Source organism: Heterodontus francisci, chromosome 16 (assembly GCF_036365525.1).
Source record: "Heterodontus francisci isolate sHetFra1 chromosome 16, sHetFra1.hap1, whole genome shotgun sequence".
NCBI lineage: Eukaryota > Metazoa > Chordata > Chondrichthyes > Heterodontiformes > Heterodontidae > Heterodontus > Heterodontus francisci.
The window spans coordinates 94,751,622-94,774,405 of NC_090386.1; the positions used below are offsets into that span (position 1 = coordinate 94,751,622).

Below are 22,784 nucleotides of genomic sequence, written 5' to 3' on the forward strand. Positions count from 1 at the left end.
TTTCTGTGCACCTGTTTATTGTGCACCTGTTTTCTGTGCTCCTGTTTTCTGTGCACCTGTTACCATACACATGATTTCTGTGCAACCTTTTACTGTACACCTGTTTTCTGTGCACCTGTTTACTGTGCATGTGTTTATTGTGCACCTGTTTTCTGTGCACCTGTTTATTGTGCATCTGGTTTCGCTGCACCTGTTTATTGTGCACCTGATTACTGTGCACCTGTTTTCTGTGCACCTGTTTATTGTGCACCTGTTTTCTGTGCACCTGTTACTGTACACATGATTTCTGTGCAACCTTTTACTGTACATCTGTTTTCTGTGCACCTGTTTACTGTGCACGTTTTTATTGTGCACCTGTTTTCTGTGCACCTGTTTATTGTGCACCTGTTTTCTGTACACCTGTTTATTGTGCACATGTTTTCTGTGCACCTGTTTATTGTGCACCTGTTTTCTGTACACCTGTTTATTGTGCACCGGTTTTCTGTGCACCTGTTTATTGTGCACCTGTTTATTGTGCATCTGGTTTCGTTTCACCTGTTTATTGTGCACCTGATTACTGTGCACCTGTTTTCTGTGCACCTGTTTATTGTGCACCTGTTTTATGTACACCTGTTTATTGTGCACCTGTTTTCTGTACACCTGTTTATTGTGCATATGTTTTCTGTACACCTGTTTATTGTGCACCTGTTTTCTGTACACCTGTTTATTGTGCACCTGTTTTCTGTACACCTGTTTACTGTGCACCTGTTTTCTGTACACCTGTTTATTGTGCACCTGTTTTCTGTACACCTGTTTATTGTGCACCTGTTTTCTGTACACCTGTTTATTGTGCATATGTTTTCTGTACACCTGTTTATTGTGCACCTGTTTTCTGTAAACTGTTTATTGTGCATATGTTTTCTGTACACCTGTTTATTGTGCACCTGTTTTCTGTACACCTGTTTATTGTGCACCTGTTTTCTGTACACCTGTTTATTGTGCATATGTTTTCTGTACATCTGTTTATTGTGCACCTGTTTTCTGTACACCTGTTTATTGTGCACCTGTTTTCTGTACACCTGTTTACTGTGCACCTGTTTTCTGTGCACCTGTTTACTGTGCACCTGTTTTCTGTGCACCTGATTATTGTGCACCTGTTTTCTGTGCACCTGATTATTGTGCACCTGTTTTCTGTGCACCTGATTATTGTGCACCTGTTTTCTGTGCACCTGATTATTGTGCACCTGTTTTCTGTGCACCTGATTATTGTGCACCTGTTTTCTGTACACCTGTTTATTGTGCACCTGTTTTCTGTACACCTGTTTATTGTGCACCTGTTTTCTGTGCACCTGTTTATTGTGCACCTGTTTTCTGTACACCTGTTTATTGTGCACCTGTTTTCTGTACACCTGTTTATTGTGCACCTGTTTTCTGTACACCTGTTTACTGTGCACCTGTTTTCTGTGCACCTGTTTACTGTGCACCTGTTTTCTGTGCACCTGATTATTGTGCACCTGTTTTCTGTGCACCTGATTATTGTGCACCTGTTTTCTGTGCACCTGTTTACTGTGCACCTGTTTTCTGTGCACCTGATTATTGTGCACCTGTTTTCTGTGCACCTGATTATTGTGCACCTGTTTTCTGTACACCTGTTTATTGTGCACCTGTTTTCTGTGCACCTGATTATTGTGCATCTGTTTATTGTGCACCTGTTTTCTGTGCACCTGATTATTGTGCACCTGTTTTCTGTGCACCTATTTTCATTGCACCTGTTTTCATTGCACCTGTTTTCATTGCATTGTTTATAGTGCACCTGTTTATTGTGCGCCTGGTTCCTCTGCACCTGGTTTCTCTCCACCTGGTTTTTCTGCACCTGTTTTTTCTGCACCTGTTTTCCGTACTTGTGTTTATTGTGCTGTCATGCAGTTCCCCACTTGCCAAGAATGAGGCACATTAATTTGTTGCTGGGAAGAGAAGAGGGCCTATTACAAGGAATTGCCAGGCCCCTAGCCGGAAAGACATTTTTTGCATACTGGCAGAGAGTCTTGGAACACAGGAACCAGTCCCTGCTCCCAATACACAGAAGATGGGGTCAGACCAGTTTAGTCATATGATTAACTGGCTGTTTCAGGTTTTTTTGAACTCGTCACAAAGAATTTGAACTCAGAAAGCTGTTTGCTCCTGGACTGAAAAGTCCTCTCGTGGTTGGCTCGCCGCAGCCTCTCCCATTTGCTCATCTCTTTCTTACCAGCATTGGAAACCATTGAAGACACATGAACCCCAAGAGAGAAAAGTCTCCGACAGTGAACAAGGTTTAAGAAGAATACTGGGCCCCAACGTAAAGCAAGACCTACCTACAAAAGGACTCTACAGTGGTCTTGAAGAACAGTAACAAGAAACTCCAGATATTGCCTCAAACCTCTCCACTTTATCTTTTCTTCTGCTCTTTTCTGTCTCTATTTGCATGTGAGTATCGTATTTGCATGCTAGCATGGGGCGCAGTGTGTATCCCTAGGCATTAACCAAATTAGAGTTTTCAGTTTAAGTTTAATAAATTTCACTTTTCTTCTTTAAACCTAAGAAAGCCTGCTTGTGCTCATTTCTTTGCCTTATAATTGGAAAGCGGTGAACAAGGATTCACCAAGGGGGAGCTAAAAACACAGTGTGTTTAAAATTAAACCATGTTACAATATGACCAGGTGAAGGCTGAAAGGGAACCCTAGAAACCTTTCTCACCTGGTCGTAACAGAACTTTGGGTGCTAGCATCTGAAATTTTACCCACAGACAAATGAGAGAAATCGGAAGTATGAAGCCAAATTGTTCCCAATCAAAAAAGAGCAAGATTAATACAGGGTTTCTTGTGGTTGTATGTGATTGAATACTAACATGTCTGCAACTGAAGCTAGTAGCTTTCCAAGCCAGGGAGAAGTAACTTGGAATAAGTTAAAAGCACTGGGCGGCACAGTGGCGCAGTGGTTAGCACCGCAGCCTCACAGCTCCAGGGACCCGGGTTCGATTCCGGGTACTGCCTGTGCGGAGTTTGCAAGTTCTCCCTGTGTCTGCGTGGGTTTTCTCCGGGTGCTCCGGTTTCCTCCCACAAGCCAAAAGACTTGCAGGTTGATAGGTAAATTGGCCATTATAAATTGTCACTAGTATAGGTAGGTGGTAGGGAAATATAGGGACAGGTGGGGATGTTTGGTAGGAATATGGGATTAGTGTAGGATTAGTATAAATGGGTGGTTGATGTTCGGCACAGACTCGGTGGGCCGAAGGGCCTGTTTCAGTGCTGTATCTCTAATCTAATCTAATCTAATCACTGTCTATGGAGGAGTTGAGAAAATGGCTGAGCAGTGTGGGATCACTGTACGTGACACGGCTAGGAAGTCTGAACTCCTAAGGCTATTGGCCAACCATTTTCCCCTTGAAGCAGAAGCAGTGTTTGAAGTAGACTCCGACAGGGTACTGTTAGCAAAGATACAACTGGAACAAAAGAAACTTGAATTCGAAGACAGGGAAAGAGAAAGAGAAAGGGAGAGACAGGAAAAAGAGAGAGGCAGGAGAGGGAGAAAGATAGAGCCTTCCAGAAGTAACATGAAGAAATAGAGAGACAGGAGAAGGAACGAGAGAGAGAGAAAGAATATTCCAGAAAGAATCTGAAAAAAAAGAGCTGAAGCGACTTGAGTTAACTAGGGGGCGACCGAGTAACCCCAGTGAAAGCATAGCCAATCTGAAGGAGCATAATTCAGGGCTGGGTGCAGAATTGCTAAAACTCACCCAACTAATTCCAAAATTCAATGAGGAAGATGTGGAAACATTTTTCATGTCCTTCAAGAAACTGGCAAGGCAGCTAAAATGGCCAGCTGAGACCTGGTCTCTTTTACTGCAAAGCAAGCTAACTGGAAAAGCCCAAGAAATTTATTCCCGTTGCCAGATGAGAGTTCATCAAATTATGAACTGACCAAAAATACTATCCTCGGGGCATATGAATTAGTACCCGAAGCCTATCGCCAAAAGTTTAGAACCCTCAAAAAGCAAGCTAATCAAACTTATCTGGAGTTTGAGAGAAGCAGCTGGCTTTTGACCAGTGGCTGAGGGCTCTTAAAATACAGCTCAGCGATGAGAATCTCAGAGAAGTAATTCTGTTAGAGGAATTTAAAAACTCTCTCCCACTCTCAATAAAGATCCATGTACAGGAGCAGCAGGTTCAGAGAGCCCGGCAAGCACCGTTCTGGCTGATGAGTTTGCTTTAATTTATAAGTCAGTTTCCCAGGGGAGAACCTTTCCTAATCACCCCCACAAATCCGAAAAGGGCAAAGGGTGGGAAGGTGATCTCTGCCCAGGCAGTCCTGGGAGAGGAAGGAAAGCAGGGGGCACAGGGGGTCCTCCTCTAGCCAAAAAGGAAGGTGCTATGAGCAAGAATGAGACCCGGAGACCTGTGTGCTTCCATTGTAATGAAGCAGGGCATTTAAAAGCTGACTGCTGGAAACTAAAGGGAAAACCGTAGGATTAATCAGGGCACACCTGCTCAGTGAAGTTGGGACCCTGATGGAAAGCACAGCAGAACAAGCTGTGGCTTTAACTGCAGTAAGAGTGCAACCCAGAAAGCTTACTATGGCCAGTGCAGGAAAATTTAATAGGATTCCTGAAGGTTATCAGGGTTATGTGTCGGAAGGGAAATTAACCCCACACCCCTCGAGTGGGGCAAGCAAGCCCATAGATTCTGAGGGACATAGGGGCCACCAGATCCCTTTTACTGGGAAAAGGCCTGATATTTCCCCCAGAGAGTGCAGTGAACACTAAAATGGTGGTGAATGATATTGGAGGGCAGTGTATGTCTGTACCTGTACTCTAGGTGCACCTGGAGTGCGACCTAGTTTCGGGACCAGTGACCGTAGGGATTGTCCCTAGTTTGCCTGTGGATGGGATTGACCTGCTCCGAGGTAATGATCTGGCAGGGGTGAAGGTGGTAGCCCCCCCAGGTAGTGAAAGAAAGACCGCAGGGGGTCAGAGAGACAGAGCGGTGGCAGGAGATAGACCCCTGCAGGGTCCCTGAATGTGTAGTGGATAAAGCCATGATCAAACCAGCTCCCCCAGAGGAGACTGCATTGGCACTGCAGGCAGACGACCATGAGGTCTGCCTGTCCGAGACTTTCTTTAGAAAGTTAGGAGACCCAGGGAATGAATTAAATGGATTTTCCCTAGCTGAGGCTCAGCGAGCCGACCCAGTATTGCAAGAGTTAGCACAGGCTGCCCAGTCTGAAAGTGAAGCAGTGGGAGTCTCTGATTGCTACTATTTAAAGAATGAGGTACTGATGAGGAAATGGAGTTCTCCTCACAGACCTGAGAGCAAGGAGTGAACAGTAATTCACCAGTTAGTTGTGCCACAGAGGTACCGGAGAGAAATATTAAGAAGGGCCCACAAGACTACAATGGCTGTACATGCCTTTATATGAACGATCAAAGCCTGCATAAGACAGCAGTTTGACTGGTCAAAACTCCACAAAGATGTGGTGGAGTACTGTAGGAGTTGCCACATGTGCCAGGTTGAGGGGAAACCCCAACCTACAGTGAAACCTACACCCCAAAGTCCTGTACCAATGTTAAGAGGACCGTCCAGCCAAGGGCTGGTGAACCGTAAGGGACCCCCAACAAAAGGGGACAGGCAGGCACATGGCTGGCAAAAGTTTAGAAAGAGAAGGGGAAAAAGTGACCAAGAGGGCAGGTTAAAGGAAGTCTGGGAAATATCCCAGATGAAAACCCTGACTGTCCAGTCAGCTAACCCCAAAAAATTTGAAAAGTTAGACCCCACATCCTCCTATGTAAATGCAGACTCTAGAAGCACCCCACCAGAGTTGCTAACAGCATTTACAGGAACATGCAGAGACAAAGAGAGACCTCTAGGGGGCACAGAAACCGTGAGGGTGGTGTCTCACCTAGTAGACGTGTCACAGGAGAGTGCAGTCAAGTCTACACAAATACCTACAGATAGGAGTGTCCTAGAGAACAAAAGGGAGATTACCAAAGAATCCTGCCCCACAGTCAGAAAAAAAGGGAACCACCCATCCCCTGAAGTCAAAAGCCTTTGCATGACTCAGCAAAGCACTGAAAGAGAGTTCAGGATAGACCTGCCCACTACTAACTGTCCTGAGAAAAAAATTACCTCAGCAGGAACCAAGACCCTTGGCAGTCATGGCAATGGGCAAACTGAAGAAAAGCTTCCCCAAAGAACCACATGGTTACTGGGATGCCAAAAAGGGGAAATTAAAGCAGCACTGGCACCCAGAAAAGACAATTTTAATAAGGCTTAGGATTCATGAATGAATGGGAATGAATGAGAGAAATGCATGGTTTGTCTTTCTGTATTTTATATTTCTCTTGAACCTTTCAATGAAATGCACCTTTTTTCTTTCAAATCGCATTTCAATCCCTTGGGTGTGGAGGCATCATGCAGGCCCCCACCTGCCAAGAATGAGGCACATTAATTTCGCCATATGGACATTAAACTTCAAATTGTTGCTGGGAAGAAAAGAGAGCCTATTGCAAGGAATTGCCAGGCCCCTAGCCGGAAAGACGTTTTTTGCATACGAGCAGACAAAAACAAAGGAACCAGTCCCTGCTCCCAGTACACAGAAGACATGGTCAGACCAGTTTAGTCACATGTCAAATTGCTGTTGCAGGTTTTTCTGAACTTGCCACAGAGAATTTGAACTCAGAAAGCTATTTGCTCCTGGACTGAAAAGTCCTCTCGTGGTTGGCTCGCCGCAGCCTCTCCCATTTGTACATATCTATCTCACCAGCATTGGAATCCATTGAAGACACATGAACCCCAAGGGAGAAAGGTCTCCTACAGTAAACAAGGTTTAAGAAGAATACAAGACCCTAACGAAAAGCAAGACCTACCTACAAAAGGACTACAGGGAGCCAGAAGCACAGTAACAAGAAACTCTTCATATATTGCCTTAAACCTCTCCACTTTATATTTTCTTCTGCTCTTTTCTGTCTCTATTTGCATGTGCGTTTCACGTATGCATGCTAGCATGGGGCGTGGTGTGTATCCATTGGCGTTAACTGAATTAGAGTTTTTAGTTTAAGTTTAATCAATTTCACTTTTCTTCTTTAAACCTAGGAAAGCCTGTTTGTGCTCATTTCTTTGCCTTATAATGGGAAAGGAGAGAACAAGGATTCACCAAGGGGGAGCTCAAACAGGGTGTGTTTAAAATTAAACACTGTAACGGTAAGACCAGGTGAAGTCTGGAAGAGATTCTTAGACATCTTTCTTACCTGGTTGAAACAGTGTACCTGTTACTGTGCCCCTGTTTCCTGTACACATGTTTTCTGTGCACCTGTTACTTTTTTTTTTATTTCCAAAATATACTTTATTCATAAACATCTGTAAAAATTACATTGCCAAACAGTTTCCAAACAGCACCAAAAAATACAAACATTGCAAGCGAGATCAGTTTCCTTCAATACTGTCATGTGTTTCTTCCCAACCCTTCCGTTTCACAATTGTCATGTCAATTACAGTTTTACATTTACAGCAATTGAGAATATTAACGATACAGTTCGAGGGGTTTCCCATTGATCCAGCCCCTCAGTCCAGCTTGGTGGGGGAACCTTACACTGTGGTCTTTCCCCATTGAGCCTTTGCTACGGCTGCCCCAAGCTTTAGTGCGTCCCTCAGCACGTAGTCCTGGACCTTGGAATGTGCCAGTCTGCAACATTCGGTGGTGGACAACTCTTTGCGCTGGAAGACCAGCAAGTTTCGGGCAGACCAAAGGGCGTCTTTCACCGAATTGATAGTCCTCCAGCAGCAGTTGATGTTTGTCTCGGTGTGCGTCCCTGGGAACAGCCCGTAGAGCACAGACTCCTGTGTTACAGAGCTGCTTGGGATGAACCTTGACAAAAACCACTGCATCTCTTTCCACACCTGCTTTGCAAAGGCACATTCACCTGTTACTGTACACATGATTTCTGTACAACCTTTCACTGTACACCTGTTTTCTGTGCACCTGTTTACTGTGCACCTGTTTATAGTGCACCTGTTTATAGTGCATCTGTTTTCTGTGCACCTGTTTACTGTGCCCCTGTTTAATGCGCACCTGTTTACTGTGCACCTGATTTATGTGTCCCTGTTTACTGTAAACCTTTTTACTATGCTCCTGTTTAATATGCACCTGTATACAGTGCACCTGCTTTCTGTGCACATGTTTCCTGTGCAGCTATTTCCTGTGCATCTGTTAACTGTGCCCCTGTTAATGTGCTGCTGTTTACTGTGCACATGTTTACTGTGCAACTGTTTCCTGTGCAACTATTTCCTCTGCACCTGTTTCCTGTGCAGCTATTTCCTGTGCACCTGTTAACTGTGCCCCTGTTAATATGCCCCTGCTTTCTGTGCCCCTGTTTAATGCGCACCTGTTTACTGTGCACCTGATTTATGTGTCCCTGTTTACTGTGCACCTCTTTTCTGTGCACCTGTTTACTGTAAACCTTTTTACTATGCCCCTGTTTAATATGCACCTGTATACAGTGCACCTGCTTTCTGTGCACCCGTTTCCTGTGCAGTTATTTCCTGCGCACCTGTTAACTGTGCCCCTGTTAATATGCCCCTGTTTTCTGTGCCCCTGTTTACTGTGCACATGTTTACTGTGCAGCTGTTTCCTGTGCAACTATTTCCTGTGCATCTGTTAACTGTACCCCTGTTACTGTGCCCCTGTTCTCTGTCCTCCTATTCTGTGTGCCCCTGTTTACTGTACACCTGTTTCCTGTGCCCCTGTTTACTCTGCACATGTTTTCTGTGCACCTGTTTACTGTGCCACTGTTTCCTGTGCACCTGTTTTCTATGCCCCTGTCTAAAGTGCACCAGTTTTCGGTGCATCTGTTCTCTGTACCCCTGTTTGCTGTGCACTGATTTTCAGTGAACCTGTTTTCTGTGCATCTGATTCCTGTGCACCTGTTTTCTGTACCCTTGTTTACTGTGCACCGGATTTCAGAAAACCTGTTTACTGTGTACGTGTTTACTGTGCACCTGTTTACACAGCCCCTGTTAACTGTGCACCAGTTTTCAATGCTCCTTGTTTCTGTGTACCTGTTTCCAGTGCACCTGTTTACTGTTCAAATATTTACTGTGCATTTGTTTCCTGTGTACCTGTTTAATGTGTACCTGTTTTGTGTGCACTGTTTTAGTGTGCCCTGTTTACTGTGCACCTGTTTCCTGTGCAGCTGTTTACTGTGCACCACTTTTCTGTGCACCGGTTTACTGTGCCCCTGTTTAATGCACACCTGTTTACTGTGCACCAGTTTACTGTGCAGTTGTTTTCGGGTGCTCCTGTTTCCGGTGCACTTGTTTTCTGTGCACCTGTTTTCTGTGCACCTGTGTTCTGTGCCCCTGTTTAATGCGCACCTGTTTTTCATGCATCCGTTTACTGTGCACTTGTTTTCATCTACTCCTGCTTTCTATGTACCTGTTTATTGTGCACCTGTTTACTGTGCACCTGCTCCTTTTGCACCTGTTTACGGTGCCCCTATTTACAGTGCACCTGTTTCCTGTACACCTGTTTACTGTGCACCAGTTTTCTGTTTTTCTGTTTACTGTTCAAATGTCTTCTGTGCACCAGTTGCTGTGCACCTATGTTCTGTGCATCTGTTTACTCCCCACTTCTTCCTTGTGCTCCTGTTTTCTGTGCACCTGTTTACTGTTCGCCGATTTGCTGTGCCCCTGTTTACTCTGCACCTGTTTTCAGTACACCTGTTTACTGTGCTCCTGTTTACTGTGCTCCTGTTTTCTCTGCATCTGTTTACTGTGCACCTGTTTATTGTGCAGCTGTTTACTGTGCAACTGTTCTCTGTACCCCTGTTTGCTGTGCACTGATTTTCAGTGAACCTGTTTTCTGTGCATCTGATTCCTGTGCACCTGTTTTCTGTACCCTTGTTTACTGTGCACCGGATTTCAGAAAACCTGTTTACTGTGCTCCTGTTTTCTCTGCACCTGTTTTCTGTGCACCTGTTTACTCTGCACATGTTTACTGTGCTCCTGTTTACTGTGCCCCTGTTTACTGTGCTCCTGTTTTCTCTGCACCTGTTTTCTGTGCACCTGTTGACTGTGCACCTGTTTTCTGTTCGCCAATTTGCTGTGCCCCTGTTTGCTATGCACCTGTTTACTCTGCACCTGTTTACTGTGCTCCTGTTTTCTGTGCTCCTGTTTTCTCTGCACCTGTTTTCTGTGCACCTGTTTACTCTGCACATGTTTTCTGTGCTCCTGTTTACTGTGCTCCTGTTTTCTCTGCACCTGTTTTCTGTGCACCTGTTTACTCTGCACCTGTTTATTGTGCTCCTGTTTACTGTGCTCCTGTTTTCTCTGCACCTGTTTTCTGTGCACCTGTTTACTCTGCACATGTTTACTGTGCTCCTGTTTACTGTGCTCCTGTTTACTGTGCTCCTGTTTTCTCTGCACCTGTTTTCTGTGCACCTGTTGACTGTGCACCTGTTTTCTGTTCGCCAATTTGCTGTGCCCCTGTTTGCTATGCACCTGTTTACTCTGCACCTGTTTATTGTGCTCCTGTTTACTGTGCTCCTGTTTTCTCTGCACCTGTTTTCTGTGCACCTGTTTACTCTGCACATGTTTACTGTGCTCCTGTTTACTGTGCTCCTGTTTACTGTGCTCCTGTTTTCTGTGCACCTGTTGACTGTGCACCTGTTTTCTGTTCGCCAATTTGCTGTGCCCCTGTTTGCTATGCACCTGTTTACTCTGCACCTGTTTATTGTGCTCCTGTTTACTGTGCTCCTGTTTTCTCTGCACCTGTTTTCTGTGCACCTGTTTACTCTGCACATGTTTACTGTGCTCCTGTTTACTGTGCTCCTGTTTACTGTGCTCCTGTTTTCTCTGCACCTGTTTTCTGTGCACCTGTTGACTGTGCACCTGTTTTCTGTTCGCCAATTTGCTGTGCCCCTGTTTGCTATGCACCTGTTTACTCTGCACCTGTTTACTGTGCTCCTGTTTACTCTGCACATGTTCTCTGTGCAGCTTTTTAGTGTGCAGTTGTGTTCTGTGCACCTGTTTACTGTGCAGCTGTTTCTTTTGCACCTGTTTACTGTGCCCTGGTTTTCTGTGCAACTGTCTACTGTGCACCTGTTTACTGTGCCCCTATGTACAGTGTGGCTTTCTCCTGTGCACCTGGTTACAGTGTACCTGTTTTCTGTTTTTCTGTTTGTTGTGCATTTGTTTTCTTTGCCCCTGTTTTCGGTGCACCTGTTGCTGTGCACCTGATTACTCTCCACTTGATTCCTGTGCTTCTGTTTATTGTGCACCGGCTTTGTGCACCTGTTTGCTGTGCCCCTGTTTACTGTGCCACTCTTTTTGTGCACCTGTTCACTGTGCACCTGTTTTCTGTGCCCCTGTTTACTGTGCCCCTCTTTTTGTTCACCTGTTCACTGTGCACCTGTTTTCTGTGCCCCTGTTTACCGTACACATGTAATCTGTGCATTGTTTACTGTGCCACTGTTTACTGTGCACCTGATTTCTATGCACCTGATTTCTGTGTCCTTATTTTCTGTGCACCTATTTTCTGTGCACCTGTTTTCTGTGCACCTGTTTTCTGTGCACCTGTTTACTGTGCACCTGTTTTCTGTGCACCTGTTTTCTTTGCGTCTGTTTGCTAGCCCCTGTTCTCTGTGCACCGGTTTAGTGTGCCCCTGTTTTCTGTGCATCTGTTTCCTGTGCACATGTTTCGTGTGCACCTGTTTTCTGTGCAACTATTTACTATGCCTCTGTTTACTGTGCACTTGTTTTCTGTGCTCCTATTTACTGTGCATCTGTTTCCTGTGCACCCTGTTTTCGGTGCACCTGTTTTTTTTTGCACCTGTTTTCTTTGCGTCTGTTTGCTAGCCCCTGTTCTCTGTGCACCGGTTTAGTGTGCCCCTGTTTTCTGTGCATCTGTTTCCTGTGCACATGTTTAGTGTGCATCTGTTTTCTGTGCACCGTTTTCTGTGCCCTTGTTTACTGTGCACCTGTTTTCCTTGCAGCTGTTTAGTGTGCACCTGTATTCGGAGCACCTGTCTTCTGTGCAGCTGTTTTCTGTACCCCTAATTTATGTGCACATTTTTAGTGCGCACCTATTTTCTCTGCACCTGGCTTCTGTGCAGCTGTTTACTGTGCAACTGTTTACTGTGCACCTGTTTTCTGTGCACCTGTCTTCTGAGCACCTGTTTTCTGTGTCCCTATTTACTGTGCACCTGTTTCTTTTTCACCAGTTTCCTGTGTACCCATTTACTGTGCCCTTATTTACAGTGCACATGTTTCCTGTGCACCTGTTTACTGTGCACCTGTTTTCTGTTTTTCCGTTTACTGTGCACCTGTTTTCTGTGCCCCTGTTTTCTGTGCACCTGTTGCTGTGCACCTGTGTTCTGTGCACCGCTTTACTCTCCACCTCTTTCCTGTGCTCCTGTTTACTCTGCACCTGTTTTCTGTTTTTCTGTTTACTGTGCACCTGTTTTCTGTGCACCTGTTTACTCTGCAACTGTTTTCTGTGCACCAGTTTACGATGCCCCTGTTTGCTGTGCCCCTGTTTACTGTGCACCTGTTTTCTGTTTTTCTGTTTACTGTGCACCTGTTTTCTGTGCCCCTGTTTACTCTGCAACTGTTTTCTGTGCACCAGTTTACGGTGCCCCTGTTTACTGTACCCCTGTTTACTGTGCCCCTGTTTACTGTGCACCTGTTTATTGCACACCTGTTTTCTGTGCAGCTGTTGACTATACACCTGTTTACTGTGCACCTGTTTTCTGTGCCCCTGTTTACTCTGCAACTGTTTTCTGTGCACCAGTTTACTGTGCCCCTGTTTACTGTGCACCTGTTTACTGTGCACCTGTTTTCTGTGCAGCTGTTGTCTATACACCTGTTTAATGTACACCTCTTTTCGTTGCACCTGTTTTCTGTGCATCTGTTTTCTGTGCACCTGTTTTATGTGCACCTGTTTACTGTGCACCTGTTTTCTGTGCAACTATTTACTATGCCTCTGTTTACTGTGCACTTGTTTTCTGTGCTCCTATTTACTGTGCATCTGTTTCCTGTGCACCCTGTTTTCGGTGCACCTGTTTTCTTTGCACCTGTTTACTTTGCGTCTGTTTGCTAGCCCCTGTTCTCTGTGCACCAGTTTATTGTGCCCCTGTTTTCTGTGCATCTGTTTCCTGTGCACCTGTTTTCTTTGCAGCTGTTGACTATGCACCTGTTTAATGTGCACCTCTTTTCGTTGCACCTGTTTTCTGTGCATCTGTTTCCTGTGCACCTATGTAGTGTGCATTTGTTTTCTGTGCACTGGTTTCTGTGCCCTTGTTTACTGTGCACCTGTTTTCCTTGCAGCTGTTTCGTGTGCACCTGTATTCGGAGCATCTGTCTTCTGTGCAGCTGTTTTCTGTACCCCTATTTACTGTGCACCTGTTTCCTGTGCCCCTATTTCCTGTGCACCGGTTTCCTGTGTACCCATTTACTGTTCCCCTATTTACAGTGCACATGTTTCCTGTGCACCTGTTTACTGTGCACCTGTTTCCTGTGCACCTCTTTACAGTGCCCCTGTACTCTGTGCACCTGCTTTCTGTGCACCTGTTTACTGTGCTCCTGTTTACTGTGCTCCTGTTTACGGTGCACCTGCTTTCTGTGCCCCTATTTTCTGTGCGCCTGTTTTCTGTGCCCCTATTTACTGTGCCCCTCTTCTCTGTGCACCTGCATTCTGTGCACCTGTTTGCTATGCCCCTGTTTTCTGTGCCCCTATTTTCTCCGCACCTGTTTTCTGTGCACCTGTTTACTCTCCACCTGTTTTCTGTGCACCTGTGTTCTGTGCACCTGTTTACATGCTACTGCTGGCTGTGCCCCTGTTTTCTGTGCACCTGTTTACTGTCCACCTGTTTTCTGTGAACCTGTTTCTTTTGCACCAGTGCACTGCCCCTATTTACAGTGCATCTGTTTCTGATGCACCAGTTTTCTGTTTACTGTTCACCTGTTTTCTGTGCCCCAGTGTTCTGTGCAGCTGTTGCTGTGCACCTGTGTTCTGTGCACCTGTTTACTCTCCACTTCCTTCCTGCGCTCCTGTTTATTGTGCACCTGTTTTCTGTGCCCCCATTTTCTTTTCCCGTTTTCTGTACCCCTGTTTTCTGTGCAGCTGTTTACTGTGTACCTGTTTCCAGTGCACCTGGGTTCTGTGAACCTGTTTACTGTGCACCTTTACTGTACACATGTTGACTGTACACCTTTTTATGGTACACCTGTTTTCCGTGCTCCTGTTTACTGTGCACCTGTTTTCTGTGCCACTCCTTCCTGTGCCCCTGTATACTGTGCACCTGTTTACTCAGCACGTGTTTCCTGTGCACCTGTTTCCTGTGCACCTGTTTTCTGTGCACCTCTTTACTCTGCAGCTGTTTTCGGTGCCCCTGTTTGCTGTGCACCTGTTTACTGTGTCCCTTTTTACTGTGTGCCAGATTACTGTGATCCTATTTAATGGGCACCTGTTTACTGTGCACCTGTTTTCTGTGCACCTGTTTTCTGTGCAGCTGTTTACTATGCACCTGTTTTCTTAGCCCCTGTTTACTGTGCAACTGTTTACTGTGCATTTGCTTTCTCTGCAACTGTTCACTGTGCACCTTTTTACTCTGCATCTGTTTTCTGTGCACCTGTTTTCTGTGCACCTGTTTCCTGTGCATCTGTGTTCTGTGCACCTGTTTTCTATGCACCTGTTTACTGTGCACCTGTTTCCAGTGCACCTGGGTTCTGTGAACCTGTTTACTGTGCACCTTTACTGTACACCTGTTGACTGTACACCTTTTTATGGTACACCTGTTTTCCATGCTCCTGTTTACTGTGCACCTGTTTTCTGTGCCACTCCTTCCGGTGCCCCTGTATACTGTGCACCTGTTTACTCTGCACCTGTTTACTATGCACCTTTTTCTGTGCACCTGATTTCTGTGCACCTGATTACTCAGCATGTGTTTGCTGTGCACCTGTTTAGGATGCACCTGCTATGTGTGCGCCTGTTTTCTGTGCACCTGTTTACTGTGCACCTAATTTCTGTACACCTGTTTCCTGTGCACCTGTTTTATGTGCTCCTGATTTGTGTGCGCCTGTGAGCTGTGCACCTGTTGACTGTTCACCTGTTTTCTATGCACCTGTTTTCTGTGCACCTGCTTTCTGTGCACGTGTTTACTGTGCACCTGTTTTCTGTGCAGCTGTTTACTGGGCACCTGTTTTCTGTGCACCTGTTTACTGTGCACCTGTTTACATTGTGCCTGCTAAATTGCCCCTGATTTGTGTGCACCTGTTTATATGCCCCTGTTGACTGTGCACCTGTTTACTGTGCACCTGTTCTCAGCACCCCTGTTTCCTGTGCTCCTGTTTTCTGCGCACTTGTTCTCTGTGCACCTGTTTACTCTGCACCTGTTTACTGTGCACCTTTTTCTGTGCACCTGATTTGTGTGCACCTGTTTACTGTGCACCTGTTTTCTGTGCTCCTGTTTTCTGTGTTCCTGTTTTCTGTGCTCCTGTTAAACTGTGAACCTTTACTGTACACCTGTTTACTGTGCATCTGATTTTTGTACACCTATTTACTGTGCACCGTTTTTTGTGCTCCTGATTTGTGTCCACCTGTGTACTGTGCCCCTGTTGACTGATCAACTGCTTTCTGTGCAACTGTTTACCCTGCACCTGTTTTCTGCGCGCCTGTTTTCTGTGCACATCTTTACTATACACCTGTTTAGGGTGCACCTGTTTTCTGTGCAACCGTTTACTGTGCACCTGTTCACTGTGCAGCTGTTTACTGTGCACCTGTTGACTGTATACCTTTTTACCTTACACATTTTTTCTGTGCCCCTGTTTACTGTGCACCTGTTCTCTGTGCACCTGTTTGCTGCGCAGCTGTATTCTGTGTGCCTGTGTTCTGTGCACCTGTTTTCTGTGCACCTGTTTTCTGTGCATCTGTGTTCTGTGCACCTGTTTTCTATGCACCTGTTTCCAGTGCACCTGTTTCCAGTGCACCTGGGTTCTGTGAACCTGTTTACTGTGCACCTTTACTGTACACCTGTTGACTGTCCACCTTTTTATGGTACACCTGTTTTCCGTGCTCCTGTTTACTGTGCACCTGCTTTCTGTGCCACTCCTTCCTGTGCCCCTGTATACTGTGCACCTGTTTATTCGGCACATGTTTCCTGTGCACCTGTTTTCTGTGCACCTCTTTACTCTGCATCTGTTTTCGGTGCCCCTGTTCTCTCTGCACCTTTTACTGAGCCCCTGTTTTCTGTGCCCCAATTTTCTCTGCACCTGTGTTCTCTGCGCCTGTTTTCTGTGCACCTGCTATCTGTGCACCTGTTTTCTGTGCTACTGTTTACTGTGCACCTGTTTACTGTGCACTTTTTCTCTGAGCGCCTGTTTACTCTGCACCTGTTTACTATGCACCTTTTTCTGTGCACCTGATTTCTGTGCACCTGATTACTCAGCATGTGTTTGCGGTGCACCTGTTATGTGTACACGTGTTTACTGTGCACCTGTTTTGTGTGCGCCTGTTTTCTGTGCACCTGTTTACTGTGCACCTGATTTCTACACACCTGTTTCCTGTGCACCTGTTTTGTGTGCTCCTGATTTGTGTGCGCCTGTGTGCTGTGCACCTGTTGACTGTTCACCTGTTTTCTATGCACCTGTTTTCTGTGCACCTGTTTTCTGTGCAGCTGTTTACTGTGCATCTGTTTTCTGTGCACCTCTTTACTGTGCACCTGTTTACGTTGTGCCTGCTAAATTGCCCCGATTTGTGTGCACCTGTTTATATGCCCCTGTTGACTGTGCACCTGTTTTCTGTGCACCTGTTTACTGTGCACCTGTTTTCAGCACCCCTGTTTCCTGTGCTCCTGTTCTCTGCGCACTTGTTCTCTGTGTACCTGTTTACTCTGCACCTGTTTACTGTGCACCTTTTTCTGTGCACCTGATTTGTTTGCACCTGTTTACTGTGCACCTGTTTTCTGTGCTCCTGTTTTCTGTGTTCCTGTTTTCTGTGCTCCTGTTAAACTGTGAACCTTTACTGTACACCTGTTTACTGTGCATCTGATTTCTGTACACCTATTTACTGTGCACCTTTTTTAGTGCTCCTGATTTGTGTCCACCTGTGTACTGTGCCCCTGTTGACTGGTCAACTGCTTTCTGTGCAACCGTTTACTCTGCACCTGTTTTCTGTGCACCTGTTGAGTGTGCACCTGTTTTCTGTGCGCCTGTTTTCTGTGCAAATGTTTACTCTACACCTGTTTAGGGTGCACCTGTTTTCTGTGCAACCGTTTACTGTGCACCTGTTCTCTGTGCACCTGTTTACTGTGCACCTGTTTTCTGTGCACCTGATTTCTGTGCTCTTGTTTTCTGTGCACCTGTTTACACTGCACCTGTTTACTGTGCTTCTGTTCTCTGTGCACATGTTCTCTGAGCGCCTGTTTACCCTGCACCTTTTTCTGTGCATCTAATTTCTGTGCACCTGATTACTCAGCATGTGTTTGCTGTGCACCCATTTATGGTGCACCTGTTATGTGTACACATGTTTTCTGTGCACCTTTTTACAGTGCATCTGTTTTCTGTGCACCTGTTTACTGTGCTCTCTTTTACTGTGAACCTTTACTGTACACCTGTTTTTTTGTGCTCCTGATTTGTGTGCACCTATGTACTGTGCCCCTGTTGACTGGCCAACTGCTTTCTGTGCAACCGTTTACTCTGCACCTGTTTTCTGTGCACCTGTTTTCTGTGCCCCTGTTTTCTGTGCCCCTGTTTTCTGTGCCACTCTTTCCTGTGCACATGTTTGCTGTGCATCTTTTTACCATCCACCTGTTATCTGTGCACCTCTTTACTGTGCATCTGTTTTCTATGCCCCTGTTCTCCCTGCAACTGTCACTGTGTCCCTGTTTTCTATGACCCAATTTTCTCTGCACCTGTGTTCCGTGCACCAGTTTGCTGTGCAGCTATATTCTGTGCACCTGTTTTCTATGCACCTGTGTTCTGTCCACCTGTTTACTGTGCACCTGTGTTCCGTACCCCTGTTTACTTTGTGTCTGATAACTTTGCCCCTGATTTGTGTGCACCTGTTTTATATGCCCCTGTTGTCTGTGCACCTGTTTTCTGTGCACCTGTTTACTCTGTATCTGTTTACTGTGCTCCTGATCTCTATGCACATGTTCTGTGAGCACCTGTTTACTGTGTACCTGTTTACTTTGCGACTGTTTTCTGTGCTCCCGTTTACTGTGCACCTTTACTGTATAACTGTTTACTGTGCACCTCTTGACTGTACACCTTTTTACGGTACAATTGTTTTCTGTGCCTCTGTTTACTGTGCAACTCTTTCCTGTGCACCTGTTTTCTGTGCACCAGGCTTCTGTGCACCTGTTTACTTCGTGCCTGTTTAATGTGCTCCTGATTTGTGTGCACCTATTTACTGTTCCCCTGTTAACTGTTCACCTGCTTTCTGTGCAACCTTTTTCTGTGCACCTGTTTACTCTGCCCCTGCCTTCTTTTCTCCTGTTTACAAAGAACAAAGAACAGTATAGCACAGGAACAGGCCATTCGGCCCTCCAAGCCTGCCCCGATCTTGATGCCTGCCTAAACTAAAACCTTCTGCACTTCCGGGGTCTGTATCCCTCTATTCCCATCCTATTCATGTATTTGTCAAGATGTCTCTTAAACGCCTCTATGGTACCTGCTTCCACCACCTCCCCCGGCAACAGGTTCCAGGCACTCACCACCCTCTGTGTAAAGAACTTGCCTCGCACATTCCCTCTAAACTTTGCCCCTCTCACCTTAAACCTATGTCCCCTAGTAACTGACTCTTCCACCCTGGGAAAAAGCTTCTGACTATCCACTCTGTCCATGCCGCTCATAACTTTGTAAACCTCTATCATGTCGCCCCTCCACCTCCGTCGTTCCAGTGAAAACAATCCGAGTTTATCCAACCTCTCCTCATAGCTAATGCCCTCCAGACCAGGCAACATCCTGGTAAACCTCTTCTGTACCCTTTCCAAAGCCTCCACGTCCTTCTGGTAGTGTGGCAACCAGAATTGTATACAATATTCTAAGTGTGACCTAACTAAAGTTCTATACAGCTGCAGCATGACTTGCCAATTTTTATACTCTATGCCCCGACCGATGAAGGCAAGCATGCCGTATGCCTTCTTAACTACCTTATCCACCTGCGTTGCCACTTTCTGTGACCTGTGGACCTGTACGCCCAGATCTCTCTGCCTGTCAATACTCCTAAGGGTTCTGCCATTTACTGTATACTTCCCACCTGTATTAGACCTTCCAAAATGCATTACCTCACATTTGTCCGGATTAAACTCTATCAGCCATTTCTCCGCCCAAGTCTCCAACCGATCTGTATCCTCTGACAATCCTCATCACTGTCCGCAACTCCACCAACCTTTGTGTCGTCCGCAAACTTACTAATCAGACCAGCTACATTTTCCTCCAAATCATTTATATATACTACAAACAGCAAAGGTCCCAGCACTGATCCCTGCGGAACACCACTAATCACAGCCCTCCATTCAGAAAAGCACCCTTCCATTGCTACCCTCTGTCTTCTATGGCCGAGCCAATTCTGTATCCATCTTGCCAGCTCCCCTCTGATCCCATGTGACTTCACCTTTTGTATCAGTCTGCCATAAGGGACCTTGTCAAAGGCTTTACTGAAGTCCATATAGATAACATCCACTGCCCTTCCTTCATCAATCATCTTCGTCACTTCCTTAAAAAACTCAATCAAATTAGTGAGACACGACCTCCCTTTCACAAAACCATGCTGCCTCTCACTAATAAGTCCATTTGTTTACAAATGGGAGAAAATCCTGTCCCGAAGAATCCTCTCTAATAATTTCCCGACCACTGACGTAAGGCTCACCGGCCTATAATTTCCTGGATTATCCTTGCTACCCTTCTTAAACAAAGGAACAACATTGGCTATTCTCCAGTCCTCTGGGACCTCACCTGTAGCCAATGAGGATACAAAGATTTCTGTCAAGGCCCCAGCAATTTCTTCCCTTGCCTCCCTCAGTATTCTGGGGTAGATCCCATCAGGCCCTGGGAGCTTATCTACCTTAATGCTTTGCAAGACACCCAACACCTCCTCCTTTTTGATAATGAGATGACTGAGACTATCTACACTCCCTTCCCTCGGCTCATCATCCACCAAGTCCTTCTCCTTGGTGAATACTGATGCAAAGTATTGATTTAGTACCTCGCCCATTTCCTCTGGCTCCACACATAGATTCCCTTCTCTGTCCTTGAGTGGGCCAACCCTTTCCCTGGTTACCCTTTTGCTCTTTATATCCGTATAAAAAGCCTTGGGATTTTCCTTAATCATGTTTGCCAATGACTTCTCATAACCCCTTTTAGCCCTCCTGACTCCTTGCTTAAGTTCCTTCCTACTGTCTTTATACTCCTCAAGGGAAACGTCTGTTCCTAGCCTTCCAGCCCTTATGAATGCTTCCTTTTTCTTTTTGACTAGGCTCACGATATCCCGCATTATCCAAGGTTCCCGAAACTTGCCAAACTTATCCTTCTTTCTCACAGGAACATTAGAACATGGATTCTAATCAACTGATGTTTGAAAGACTCCCACTTGTCAGATGTTGATTTACCCTCAAACAGCCGCCCCCAGTCTAAATTCTTCAGTTCCTGCCTAATATTGTTATAATTAGCCTTCCCCCAATTTAGCACCTTCACCCGAGGACTACTCTTATCCTTATCCACAAGTACCTTAAAATTTATGGAATTATGGTCACTGTTCCCGAAATGCTCCCCTACTGAAACTTCGACCACCTGGCCGGGCTCATTCCCCAATACCAGGTCCAGTACGGCCCCATCCCTAGTTGGACTTTACTGGACACTTGTTTTCTGTGCAATTGTTTACTGTGCTCCTACCTTTTTTTCTCCTATTTACATTGTACTTGTTTGCTGTGCCCCTGTTTAATGGACACCTGTTTACTTTGCACCTGTTTACAGTGCACCTGCCTTCTCTTCTGTTTACTCTGAATCTGTTTAATGTGCGGCTGTTTTCTGTTCGCCAGTCTGCTGCGCACCCGTTTAGTGTACACATGTTTTCTGTACCCCTGTTTACTGTGCACCTGTTTACTGTGCACCTGTTTATTGCGTACCTGTTTACTGTGCACCTGTTTACTGTGCATCTGTTTACTGTGCACCTGTCTTCTGTGCACCTGTTTACTGTACGCCTGTTTTCTGTGCTCTTCTTTACTGTGCAACTGTTTTCTGTTCACCTGTTTTCTGTGCATCTGTTTTCTGTGCACCTGTTTACTGGACACCTGTTTTCTGTGCAATGGTTTACTATGCATCTATTTACTTTACATCTGTTTTCTCTGCAGTTGTTTCCTGTACACCTGTTTTCTGTGCAACTGTTTTCTCTGCACCTGATTACTGTGCCGCTGTTTTCTGTACACCTGTTTCCTGTGCACCTGTTCTCTGTGCATCAGTTTACTTTGCCCCTCTTTCGGTGCACCTGTTTACTGTGACCCTGTCTTCTGTGCACCTGTTTACTGTGCACCTCTTTTCTGAGCCTCTGTTTTCTTTGCACCTGTTTACTCTCCACCCGTTTTCTGTGCACCTGTTTACTGTGCACCTGACTTCTTTCCTCCTCTTTACTGTGCACCTGTTTTCTGTGTACCTGTTTACAGTGCACCTGTTTTCTCTGCACCTCTTTACTGTACACCTGTTTTATGTGCCTCTTTTTACTGTACACATGTTGTCTTTGCACCTTTTTACAGTACACCTGTTTTCTGTGCCCCTGTTTACTGTGCACCTGTTGGCTGTTCACCTGTTTTCTGTGCGCGTGTTTACTGTACACCTGTTTTCTGTGCAAGAGTTTTCTGCACCCTTGCTTACTGTGCCCTTGTTTTCTATGCATCAGTTTTCTGGCAACCTGTTTGTTGTGCACCTGTTTACTGTACAGGTGTGTCCTGTGCTCTTGTTTATTGTGCACCTGTTTTCTGTCCACCTGTTTACTGTGCAACTGTATTCTGTGCAAGTGTTTACTGTACGCCTGTTCAGTGTACAACCATTTTCTGTGCACCTGCTTACTGTGCAGCTGCTTTCTTTTCTCCCGTTTACAGTGCACCTGATTTCTGTGCCCCTGTTTACCGTGCACCTGTTTTCTTTGCTGCTGTTTACTGTGCACCTGTTTTCTGTGCACCATTTTGCTGTGCAAGTTTTTCTTTGCACGTGTTTTTTGTGCACGTGTTTACTGTGTACCTGTTTTCTGTGCACCTGTGTGCTGTACACCTGTTTATGGTGCGCTTGTTTTATGTGCACCTGTTTACTGTACACCTGTTTACTGTGTTCCTGTTCTCTGTGCACTTGTTTTCTGTGCACCTGCTTTCTGTGCTCCCGTTTACTGTGCACCTTTACTATACAACTGTTTATTGTGCACCTCTTGACTGTACACCTTTGTACGATACACCTGTTTTCTGTGCCCCTGTTTACTGTGCAACTCTTTCCTGTGCACCTGTTTACTGTGCACCAGGCTTCTGTGCACCTGTTTACATTGCACCTGTTTTCTGTGCACCTGTTTTCTGTCCATCTCTTTTCTGTGCACTTGTTTTCTGTGCAATTGTTTACTGTGCTCCTGCCTTTTTTTCTCCTGTTTACAATGCACCTGTTTTCTGTGCACCTGTTTACTGTGCGCCTGTTTTCTGTGCTCTTCTTTACTGTGCACCTATTTTCTGTCCACCTATTTCCTGTGCACCTGCTTTCTGTGCACCTGTTTTCTGTACACCTGTTTTCTGTGCAACTGTT

At 45.6% G+C, this 22,784-nt stretch overlaps 1 protein-coding gene across 1 annotated transcript; it reads right to left on the minus strand.

Annotated features, from left to right (window-relative positions):
- Window positions 1-9,929: 9,929 nt before the first annotated feature.
- LOC137378328 (involucrin-like) lies at window positions 9,930-12,915 on the minus strand. The gene is made up of 2 exons (XM_068048587.1): window positions 12,250-12,915; window positions 9,930-11,123 (listed from the first exon to the last, which is right to left on the minus strand). Exons 1-2 carry the CDS (start codon window positions 12,913-12,915, stop codon window positions 9,930-9,932), a joined length of 1,860 nt encoding a protein of 619 aa, XP_067904688.1.
- Between the last annotated feature and the right edge of the window lie 9,869 nt (window positions 12,916-22,784).